Consider the following 12,199-nt stretch of genomic DNA (forward strand, 5'->3'; position numbering starts at 1 on the left):
TTAAATAAAAGAAATGTCCCTCTATAAAACTGCTCGTATTTTTATTGATGCCGTTTGGATGAAGTACAATTGGTTCCTTTATTCAAAAGCTTTCCCGAACCTGTCGCTGGACATCATTCCAGTGAATGTTCTGTTCAATCACTAGGATTTTTGTGTCCGGGTTGGGTGAAATATCTTCCTGCGGACTGTTACCTTGTAAACTAGCACGTTAAAATTCCGTCTCAGAGTGTAAGGCTAGTACAAAGCAGTGTTCATATTAATTCTGTCGTCCTGAATATGAATTGAACTTGACGCTGGACGTTTTACGGCCATCAATCATCATTAACTTAGTCAATATAGTTGCAATTACAGCGTTGGATATAAATGTATTTTCTTCAGGAGCACTGCGAACTATAAAAGGAGATCACAGTGGAAGAAAGGCATAAACATGAAATCATAGATATTGCATACTTAAATTTACTAGAGCAGAAGCTGCAGGGAAAAAATATTGATATTAAGCTTGACACGTGGATGGCCGGGTACATCATGCAATGAAGTTGTCAACATCCAGACGTGCAGAGGATTTAAGGTTTCAGGTATTAGGGTTTACTTATCTCCTACTCGAAACTATAATGAAAAGGTTTTTTTCTATCCGTAATTCTTAAAGATTAATAATAATACGAATAATGCAGAGTACATTTGTGTCGTATTGTGTTTTTCTCATAAAAAAAACCTAAACTTAAAATAAAAATAATACCAATATGTGTATGTTTTGAAAATTTAAATATTGTATCCAAGTATATGAATTAGCAATCAATATTTTTGAATGGCTTCATCCGTACCAGCATTATCGAAAGAGGAAACCAATTTTCTTAGAGTCGCCAGCTTATTAATAAGACATTCACCTAAGGCTGTTAGAATCCTTTTCAATAGAGAGCTTAATCAAGGTGGTTTAAAATCAGTTTTCTCGAAGAACTGGACGAAACTTAATAAGCTGAAAAATAAGCATGTCATAACTCAGACGCAATGGAGTTTATTGTTTCCTTCAGGTGACTATGTTTAGTGTGATGGTAATCTCGTTTATATTTATATTACATATTTGGTCTCTTTTAAATTTGCATAGCCTTCATGTTGGCGTCATCACAAGATTTTTTTTCAATTTTGAAGTCTTTTTTTATTTCACCATGTTCAATAAATGTATATAATTGACAAAATATGAAACACCAAGGAAACAATCACAAAATAAAAGATTGAAGGATAGACAATACAATTGACAAAAAAAGTAGAAAATACAACAGCAATTCTATTTAGAAACCTTGCGATTTAAGAACAAATACCCCTAAACAACAGAAGTTATTGCTCGATCCGTCATGTTAATTAAGACAGGAAACACGTAGTAATTAATTAAGAAGTATGCAAAAAGTAGCATCCCGTTTAAGGAAATAAAATAAAAAAATCAGTGAAGGATTGTGCCTATAACAAATAAAACCCGTTGTAATATGGGACATAGACATTAAGAACATTTAAAATGTTTAATGATCCAACAAAAATGACGTCAATAAGATAATTACCGCCTTATGATTAACCCTTGAAAATTACATTGATCAATATAATCCACGAAGAGGCAGCTGTCTTTTAAGGACACCATGATCAAAAAGTTAACACAAGTTTAAGAATCGTATAATTAGTTTTTCTTTTGATTTTTCATTTGTTTCTATGCACTACAGAGAGAAGGAAAAATGTTGAATCCTGTTTACCTTCCTTTGGGTACATATACTCGACTCGGAAGCATATATAGGCAGTTACTCCCCCTTTCTATTAGTATTATCGTGTCATTTGAACAACTGTTATCTGTTAATGTTCAAAAAAGTCTTATACCTATTACCTTTATCATCCAATATAGAATATTGTCTGACAAAGTATGTTTACCCAAAAAAGTAATACAAAATACCAGGTTTATAAATGTGTACGCCAGATGTGCGTTTCGTCTACTAAAGACTCATAGGTGACGCTCAAATAAAAAAAAAAACCTTAGCAAGCCAAAATCAGTATAAGATCTATTGATATAAGATACAAGTGTAAACATATGAGCGAAAATCAATAGGTATTTAAGTTCTTTTCCAGGTTCTGATCCTAAATCGAATGACTTCAACTTAACGTTGAATTATTTGTCTTCTTCGAAACCTGACACAAATAGCTATTCAGGACCAGCTACTACAACCATCTAACTTGAGTGAAGGAGCGGCTGTATCTAGAATAAAGTTATACAGGAATCAAATTGTTCATTCTGACTCCGGTGCCATGTCTGACGCGGACTTCATAACAACATTTGCTGAAGTTACTAAGGTAAGAAACCCAAAATGAACACAAATGAAAGAAAAAAAAAAACAACAACAGGAGTCTCGATTAACATGATTAAGGTTTATTATAAATATTGATATCAAAAACTTTAATAACTTGACCAATAAATGATCTTCCTAAATCAGTCACGTAATCCTCGATGTAAACACTATTTTTTTCGAGATACCATTTCAATATTACTGAATTATGAATCAATAAAACGATAAAAAAACTTACATGATTTAACCTTAAATTTCTAAGTATTTCAAGTTCATAGTTAGAGGTACATGTACGACATATTACATGCAAACAATGTAAAATGTATATTATACTAGAAAATACCCGCGAAATATACTTTGGTTCATAATTTGAAGATATATAGTTTTGATGTAAGGCGATATTAAGATCTTAAATCTTTTTGAAGCGTGTCACAGACGAAATACCATCACTCAATATGACACCCAAAAGAATAGTCTTCCCGACAGAAACTCATTAATATATGAATGGGTGGTCACATTCCAGCCGCACTTCTGTACCCATTTTTTACCGAAAACCGAAATAATCCCCCAACCCTTTAGTGTATACTTTTTGCTGAGCAGACCATAATAATTGCAGACAAAGCGGAAATGATGACGGCACGTACATTTTTGCTAATTTACCCTAAAATATTTCGCAACATGCTCCGTTCCGCAGAACAATGTTTTTTGCACCCCCCCCCCCTTTCCTCCCTCTAACATTAAATCCTGGATCCGCACCTGATTTCTGGTGTTTCCGTGCTCAGAACCACCCCATATATGAGTGGGCTGAACATTTTATGCATTAATATATGAATGGGGGTGGGTCACATTCCAGTCGCACTTCGGTACCCATTTTTAACCGAAAACTGAAGTAATCCCCCCACCCTTTTCATGTTGAATTGATGCGGTTCCCCGGAAGGAAAAACTCTTTACATGTAAAAATCAGTTGTTAAATTGCGTCAAGGGAATGTGTATCACAAAGTGTTTCAGTGTATGGTCAATATTTACCGTATCTGCTCCGAAATAAAATTTAATTTTGCCGGGCAGACGTGCAATGACGGAAATGATGACGGCACGTAAATTTCAGAGCCGAACGTCGTGAAGGACGGTCGATCCGAACTGGTTTTTTTCCGATTTTTACCCCCAAAAACACCCCAAAAGATCTTGAAATGAACACATAATAAACTACGCTGGTCATTACCCCTTTGTGGTATAAAACAATATTCTTGGATTTTATGTGAAAGAAGAAAACGCGACACCCAATTTCAACTCTATTCATTTAGTAATATAGATATATAAATACCTTAAACATGTATAATATATTCATTAGGTCTCCAATAAATATCAACCATAAAACTAATAAGTAATTAGTAAATACGTGTAAAAGTCATATTTTTCTTTCAGGCTATAGAAATTCTCTGTCCAACGATGAAATCAGCTTGCCAGATATTGCAAAATGCTGACCTAGATAACTCTTTTCATGACATCTATGTTGAGTTTGCAAAAAAAGGAAAGCAAATGGAGGAACTAACTGGTCATGTTGAAACGCTATATTTGGAAATACTGAATGTACAATGTAAGTTTTCCAAGAGAATCATTCACATGAATTGAAAACAAATGTAATATTTATATTTCATTCAGATCTATCGTGAAATATACATAGAGATTAATACATGGCCCTTTCCATATCGGACCGTGTATCTGATATGGGTTGAGGAATTGTACCCAGGCCGATATGGAAAAGGACATGTATTACTCTTTTTACATATACGGACAAATTGTTTTTATATGAGGCAAATAACATGTATTATTAAATGATAAGAACACATCACCCATAATACGGATAAATCAGCATGTGCAATACTGAAGACGTTTCCCTGTTGATATAAATCAGGAGTTAATATTGCTTTTCGGACAGGGCCAATACGGAAAAAGCCGTATTGACCCATGGGCTAATACAGGACGTTCACCTCCGGTTTCAATTTTCTTACGCCTAAGCTTACTTAACTTTGGACGTATCGTTATGCATAAAACACATTTGTATCATATGTTTTTACTTAATATCATAAAAAAAGAGTTCAGTGTTTTGTAACGTCTTGAAGCGGAAATATGTCACAGCCTTTTCAAGTACGACTTTCGATTATTTTCACTGTTTCATTTCCGTTGATCAATCATCAGAACGCAGACGATTCAATAGTAAGTTAGAATATTTAAACTGTCTGATTTATTCTTCCCAGCTTCTTTATATTTGCTAGATAAAATGAATTGTTATAGCATAAGATTAAGTACTTGGACGAGAAATCAGAAATTACATCTGACAATGTTGACAAAAAATCCATCATGAATGCGAAAAGACAAGTTCGGATATGAATTTTTGTATCTTCTTCACGGTAAGTTTCTTAGTTTAATCGAAGAATTAAAATCATTTAATAAAAGTGTTATGAACTGGCTGTTTCTGTATTGGCCCTGTTATAGATTCTCGATCATCTATATTGGCCCTCGACTCTTCGATGCTCGGGTCAAATACAGCTAACCCCGAATCTATAACAGGGCCAATACAAAAACAGCCAGTTAATAACACTATATTATTCTTTTTTTTTCCAATAAAATAAAAATATATTTTGAGCCAATGTATGGTTATTCTTTATATACTGCAATTCTTACAACTGCTCTAAATAAAATATTTGCGGTAAAAACCATCATTTTTTAATTTGAAGCGGACGACGTAAAAATTCCGCAAATCTGTATTTTGTACTGACGCCAAACGACACATGCGATATACGGTCTGTGGCTATATATCACATATGATATTTTATTAAGTTGTCGTGTATGTTTACACAGTTTTGGCTGCTTGATCCAAATAATTGTCACATTAACCCATTATGTCTGTTTGGGTAACTCAACCAATATTGTCAATATAACGGAAATATAAACAACTGTCACAGAAGTAAGAGGATAAGCTAGCTACAAAACCAGGTTTAACCCACCATTTTCTTCGGAAAAATGCCTGTTACAAGTCAAGGATATGACAGTTGTTTGGCACTCTTTCCTTTGGATGATAACATTTGATTTCGTCTATTTTTATGAACTTTTTTTAATATGTCTTGGAGTTCGGTATTTTTGTTATACTTTTGTATGCATGTGTTACTAAGCAATATCTAGTGTTGTTAAACATTGTTACATTGGTAATTGAAACCGTTGACAATATATATATTTCTTGAAGTTTTAAAATATCGCAAAACTCACCGAAATCGATCATTAATCATTGAAAATGACTTCAACAATTATAGTTTTGTTACGTGTTCAACTAGTATTTTGCATTTTAAAAGTAACCTACTCATTAAAATCAGCCATCTATTCCTAAATTCATTATTTTATACTATGTGATTTTATCTGAATATTGCAGCTATTCAAACCGAGGAAATCTCTGAATGGAAAAAACAAATAGAGAAGTTTTATGTGACTGAATCTGCGACCAGATTAATTAAAGTGGTTAAAGACAACCAATGCACTATTATTACAGGTATACCTGGATCTGGTAAATCTGCACTTGCTTATCATGCAGCCATACACATGCAAGAAACCGAAGGCTACACAGTTCTACCTGTTCGGTTACCATCAGAATTGATGAAAATGACAAATTCTAATGCTAAACAACTTTTTGTTTTTGATGATGTTTTTGGTAAATATTCTTTAGATGAATTCAACCTCAACTGCTGGGAAATAGAGACAGGGCGAATTAAGAAGTTATTAAGAAAACAAAGTAATGGTGACCTGTAGATCCTATTTATATGATTTGGTAAGCGATTGCTTATCTTCTCTATCATTTGAACATTTTAACTTGCAGTCAGATGAAATAAATTTGTCTTTAGTGGAAAGAAAAGAACTCAGCAAGTTGTATCTTTCTAATGATGTTGTGTATCACCTAAAAGATGAAACTGTTATGATGTGCAACTTCTTTCCTTTACTCTGTGTTATGTTTAAAGAAAATAAGATGGAGAATGTTGATTTCTTTAAAAACCCAAATCAGTTTATCCAAAACGAAATTGAAAACTTTAGAAGTAAAAACGACTTATATTTCATAGCACTAGCCCTCTTGGTTTTATGTAATAATTCGATTGAGAAAGAAGGTCTCCTGATTGGAAAAGATAAATACGATATCATGTTACAAGATTTAACTGATGAAACGAATATCAGGAAATATCCGTCTAAAACTTTGATTTTGTCAAATCTAAAAAATCTAAAAACATGTATCTAAACGAAACGGAGTCAACATTCTGTACAAAACACTATAAAATTTTTGACATAATTTCACATACTGTAGCAAAGTTTATAATCCGATGTATCTTAAAACATGGAGACACTGTGTTCATTAGTAGTAGGTGCCAATTTAAATCACTCGATGAAAACCATGGCGAGTTTACCATTATGATTACAGATGAGTTACAAATGACGTATTTCGAACGTATATTAAAAGACATTGAAAACGGACATAACTGGGAAGTTTTTGCTAGCATCCAAATGAAATTTGAAAAATACAGAAATTTGTTAATGCCATATTTAGAAAAATTTAATGCAAAATTCTCTTCTTCAAGAATTGATTACACAACTGCACTACATGTCACCGCAGCAAAAGGTTATTTTGAAATCTCAAAAAATTTACTCGAAAAAAATAGAAAACAGATATATTACCTTGATAGTAAAAATATGTCTCCTTTGCATAGCGCCTCCTTGAATGATCATTGTGAACTTACACATTTATTTCTTAAATATGGTGCTAGGATTAATCAGAAGAACAGCGAAGGATACACCCCTATGCTCTTAAGTTGTAATTACGGACATGTAAAAGTTATTGAAATATTGTTACAAAAACACGGAAATGTAAATAAATGTGATAATTATGGTTGGTCTCCACTGCACATGGCAGCGTCTGATGGCAATACTGACCTTATCAAACTTTTAGTTAAGTATAAGGCAAAGGTGAACAAACAGATGAATAACGGAATGACACCATTGTACCTAGCTTGTAATTTTGGTCATTTATTGGCAGTAGAAATGTTACTAGAGAGCAAGGCCGATGTTAAAAAATGTGAAACTGAAGGATGGTCTCCGATAAATATAGCTTGCCTGAAAGGGTTTTACGACATAGTTGAAGTATTAATTTGTTATGGCGCAGACGTAAATAAAGATACCAATACTGGACAAACACCACTGTATATCGTTTGTAGAGAAAATCATATAAATATATTAAAATTATTACTTACGCATGGTTCAGAAATTAATAAAGGTGATGAGAATGAAATAACGCCATTGCATATGGCTTGTAAAAAAGGTAAATTAGACATAGTCAAATTATTAAGCGAATTCGGCGCTTTAACAAATAAATGCAGTAAAAGTGGCGAAACTCCACTACATTGTTTGTGTTATTGTGATGATAAAAAACAGTCGAACAATCAATCATCAATGGGGTATCAATTAATGAATTTGATGAAAGTGGAGATATGCAATTCATTCTGGCTAAAGATAGCACTAAAGATATCATTAAACATCTAATCAAACATGGTGCCGATGTAAACTCTGCTATAAAGAATGGAAAGACCCCTCTTTACTTGGCTTGTGAACGTGACAATTTAGAAGCAGTGAAATGGCTGCTTCATCACGAAGCGGACGCAAATATGTGTGAAGACAATCGATGGACTCCATTACATATTGCTTCTGCAAACGGTAATGCAGATATAGTAAATATATTGTTAAGACATGGTGTTTCCTTTGATCATTGCAATATAAATGGTTTTACCCCGCTTCTTTTAGCCTGTTCCTATGGGAATAAAAATATAGCAGAAATCTTAATCAAAGAGGGAGCATTAGTAAATAAAGTTGACGGGACTGGAAACCCCGCATTACATTTAGCTTGTAACCTCAGGCATAATGAAATAGCTTGAGAATGGTGCAGAAGTAAACGGTCATGATAAAAACGGTCGAACTTCATTACACTCTGCCGCTGAAGATGGAAACACAGAACTTATTTTAATTTTGATGGAACATGAGGCAGATGTAAACTTCCAAATGAATAATGGGATGACATCTATTTATATTGCTTGTCAGAAAAACCATTTAGCAGTAGTGAATATGCTGCTCACTTATAAAGCTGACATAAACAAATGTGAGGAAAATGGATGGAGTCCATTACTTGTAGCATCTAATTTCAACCATAATGAAACAGTTGAATATCTATGTGATCACAGTGCTGCTGTGGTGAACATCTCTAATAACGAGGGTGAAACGCCATTACATATTGCTTGTGAAAATGATAATGCAGATTTAGTAAAGTTATTATTAAAACATGGTGCTTCCATTAATAATGGGGATGAAAATGGTTTCACTTCGTTCCATAAAGCTTGTTCCGAATGTAGTAGCAACATAGTAGAACTGTTCATCAAGGAGAATGCAGCAGTAAACCTCCCTGATAGGAGAGATAGAACGCCTTTATATATAGCCTGTCAAAGCAGATGTAAAAATGTAGTAGAATTATTACTGAAACATGGAGGAGAGGTAAACAAAGCAGCTCAAGTTGATTCCAAAGAAGGATGGACACCTCTACATGTTTCATCCGCCTCCGGTAGTACGGATATTGCTGAATTATTATTGCAAAATAATGCAATTGTTTATGGGGAAGATCAAAATAGACATACTCCTTTACACTACGCTACACTAAATAATCATGCTGACACAATTGAGCTTCTTGTTCGTCATGGAGCTGTTATAAACAACAATGATGTTCAAGTTTCCTCTACCAGCACAGGACCAAGAAGACGAAAATATTGTGTAATTCAATGAGAAATTTGACATAAAAAAAACCAATTGCAAGGAATGTAGGTACATTTTTATCTTTCACAGATGTAATACGTGTCAACTCGGTACTATTTTATCACTAAAGGATAATTCGTTCAAATTGTATCACTATGATTTCTTCACAAGTTCTAAATAATGGAATGAATATTATTGTAGTTTAACTTTAAGCAAACAGTTTTAAAAACAAATTTTGTGACTCCCGTCTTCTATTATATTTCATAATTGCAGCTGATACAATGTTAATAATATAGAGGATTTTTTTCAGAACTTGAAGAAAGCCGTAAACCAATATTGCTTTGTCGTTAATTCTTGCATTAACATCACATATTGAATCTTTTGTGTCGAAACTTCATTTTCGAGTATTGATTGCTTTTAAAAGATCAGACCATTTGCAGTGATCTAACTCGACAAAAAGTCAACATCAAGCAATAAGCCAATAACTGCCATCATCAAAACCAACACAACGCATTATAAAGTAAAACAACAAAAATACCGAACTCCAAGGAAAATTCAAAACGGAAAGTCCCTTAACAAATGGCTAAAACAAAAGCTAAAACACATCAAACGAATGGAAAACAACTGTCCTGACTTGTTACAGGCATTTCCTTATGTAGAAAATGGTGGATTTAACCTGGTTTTATAACTAGCTCTTTTTGACCTTTTCAATAAAGACAATTACAGTTTGTGTTTTTTAAGGCTAGCTTAAAATAAAGACTGTGATTCAGTTGAGGTCGATTATCAGACTCAATTCATATTTTCATAGAATAAACACAATTTGCTGTGTGCAAACAACTCGTTTCCAGAGTATTTTGTTCCAAATAAAATGGAAAGTTCAGTTAAAGCAAAAAGGCTATTTCAGGTCGATGTGACCTTCCTTTTGAACGTTAGTTGCATAACAACCTTGGTGCAAAAGTCTTTCTTGGCTACTTTCTACACACACACAAAAATAAGAGAAACATGTTATTTAGGTATCAAATAATAATTGATTATATAGATCTACTGATAAATTCTCTATTGTGTCTCATTTAAAGTCCGAATTTTGCATTCAGAATCACATCATAATTCATTGTATTAACGATAATTTATCAGAAAGGATAGATCAAATATAAATACTAGTATTGCTTATTATTATATAAACAAACATTGCTTGACAATGACTAATTCCACGATATGCTTCCTTAATATTGATAACCCTGTAAATATTTTTGCTATAACTTATTATCTGACAGAAATCAAGTTGTATCTGATATAAATAAAAATAACATTAAATAAATTGTTTGCGTCCGAGGCACTTTTCTGGAATTATCTTCACAGGGAAAGCTATAGCAATCATTTCATAATTGTTTATGTAACACATAATTAGGTTCCATTGATATAACTTATTCAGCCAAAAAGGTGTCAACATCATACCTGGTTCCATTGAGCACTTACAGAATCTGAACGCGGTGATCAGGGATCCAGTCCAGTACACTCAGACACACTCCTCCTCGCAAGAAAAGAATTACAATTATCATAAATTATACTGTATCTGAATCTGCAACATTTCAATATAAATGTATGAAGAACAATTCATTTCTAACTAAAGAAAGGGAAAAGAGTTAAAACGCAGGCCATCCTCTTCTTTTTAACACTTTCAAACTAAATGCAGCCTATGCTAATAGTAAGGTCTCACCTGTGAGTTTTTAAAATGTTCTGAATGTATTACCAGGAAGTGCGACATGAATCAAAATTACGACAGTGGTATTTTGTAGAAACTACACAACTCCTATGTAAACGTACTCCTATTTAAACGTAGAAGCAAACATGGAAAAAGCGTTCAATAACCATAATGGCTTTCCATTACATAAGAGAAAGTTCTAAATACGACTTTAAATACAGTAATGATCCAAAAATGAAAACAAAATAGTAACTAGACAAAGTGATGCCCCCGCACTCCACTCTGAAGTAAATGTATATAACAAAGTCAATGTAGGACTTTCTTTGAGATATTGTTGTGTCTGGGAGACACAAATGATGCCTCCGCAGATGCAAAGTGTTATTTTAAAAATACACAAAGGTGAGAGTGGGAGCACATAGGTCTATAGTTCACTGTAGGAGGAGCTATCCGGAAACGCTATGCACCTCTTATGCAATATATACACCAAAAAATGACAAAGTTCAACTATCTCCCAAAAGAGCAAATATTAATAAAAATCAGAATCCTGACCACATGCACACCTTCAATATATCAATATATGTACAAACAGCACAAAGTGAAAACTTCCTAGCATTCAAACTGGAAGAGGAGTTATACAGAAACATTATGCACCTCTTATGCAAGTATATACTCTTAAAATGACAAAGTTCTACTATCTCCCAAAACAGCAAATATCAATAAAAATCAAAACCCTGACCACATACACATCTTCAAGATATGTACAAACAGCCACCAAAGTGAAAACTTCCTAGCATTCAAACTGTAGGAGGAGTTATCTGGAATAACTATATACCCATAATGGGACGGGTCGACAGACGGAAGGACGGACAAACGGACAGACAGACGGACAGGGGTAAAACAATATGCCCCCTAACTTTCAGTTGCTGGGCATAAAAAATCAACTTTATATTCTTGATTTATTTGACGATCAACAGAAAAGCCAAGCAAATACAGATCAAGCTCAGTCTGTCTTTTACTAGGACAATCAAACAATCAACTAAAAGGTGATGTCCGTATGGTATTGACCGAATACAAAAATAAACAGACAACTTGATTTGAAGTCTTATTGAGAATATTCTTTTGAGTAATTAAAACAAAATGAAGCCGATGTTAACCATGATATCTCTGTGAGATGATGAATTGCTGTCCTCCGTATGTTAAGGCTAACTAAAATAGCTGTCCAAAAAAATTGTTAGTTAAGGGTAAAATTCACTAAAAATGGCTGATTATGTGGAAGTATTGTGTACAAAAATGACAGAGAATTGAATTAAGGAATTGATTGAAGGTTTACAAAGTGTAAATGCAGAGTATAAAA

General features: G+C 33.5%; 2 protein-coding genes across 2 annotated transcripts; both read left to right on the forward strand.

Annotated features, from left to right (window-relative positions):
• The first annotated feature begins 6,536 nt into the window (after nt 1-6,536).
• On the forward strand, nt 6,537-7,981 carry LOC127736357 (ankyrin repeat domain-containing protein 50-like). Its single transcript, XM_052246857.1, has one exon. The coding sequence runs from the start codon at nt 6,585-6,587 to the stop codon at nt 7,887-7,889; it is 1,305 nt and encodes a 434-aa protein (XP_052102817.1). The 5' UTR covers nt 6,537-6,584; the 3' UTR covers nt 7,890-7,981.
• A 298-nt stretch (nt 7,982-8,279) lies between these two features.
• Nucleotides 8,280-9,415, forward strand: LOC127736358 (26S proteasome non-ATPase regulatory subunit 10-like). Its single transcript, XM_052246858.1, has one exon. It carries the CDS (start codon nt 8,373-8,375, stop codon nt 9,171-9,173), a length of 801 nt encoding a protein of 266 aa, XP_052102818.1. The 5' UTR covers nt 8,280-8,372; the 3' UTR covers nt 9,174-9,415.
• The last annotated feature ends 2,784 nt before the right edge of the window (nt 9,416-12,199 follow it).

This window comes from Mytilus californianus, unplaced genomic scaffold, assembly GCF_021869535.1.
Source record: "Mytilus californianus isolate M0D057914Y unplaced genomic scaffold, xbMytCali1.0.p SCAF_30, whole genome shotgun sequence".
In the NCBI taxonomy this organism is placed as follows: domain Eukaryota; kingdom Metazoa; phylum Mollusca; class Bivalvia; order Mytilida; family Mytilidae; genus Mytilus; species Mytilus californianus.

Coding starts and splice junctions, on each gene's coding strand:
- LOC127736358 (XM_052246858.1), top strand. CDS start 8,373: ATGGAACATGAGGCAGATGTAAACTTCCAAATGAATAATGGGATGACA.
- LOC127736357 (XM_052246857.1), top strand. CDS start 6,585: ATGTATCTAAACGAAACGGAGTCAACATTCTGTACAAAACACTATAAA.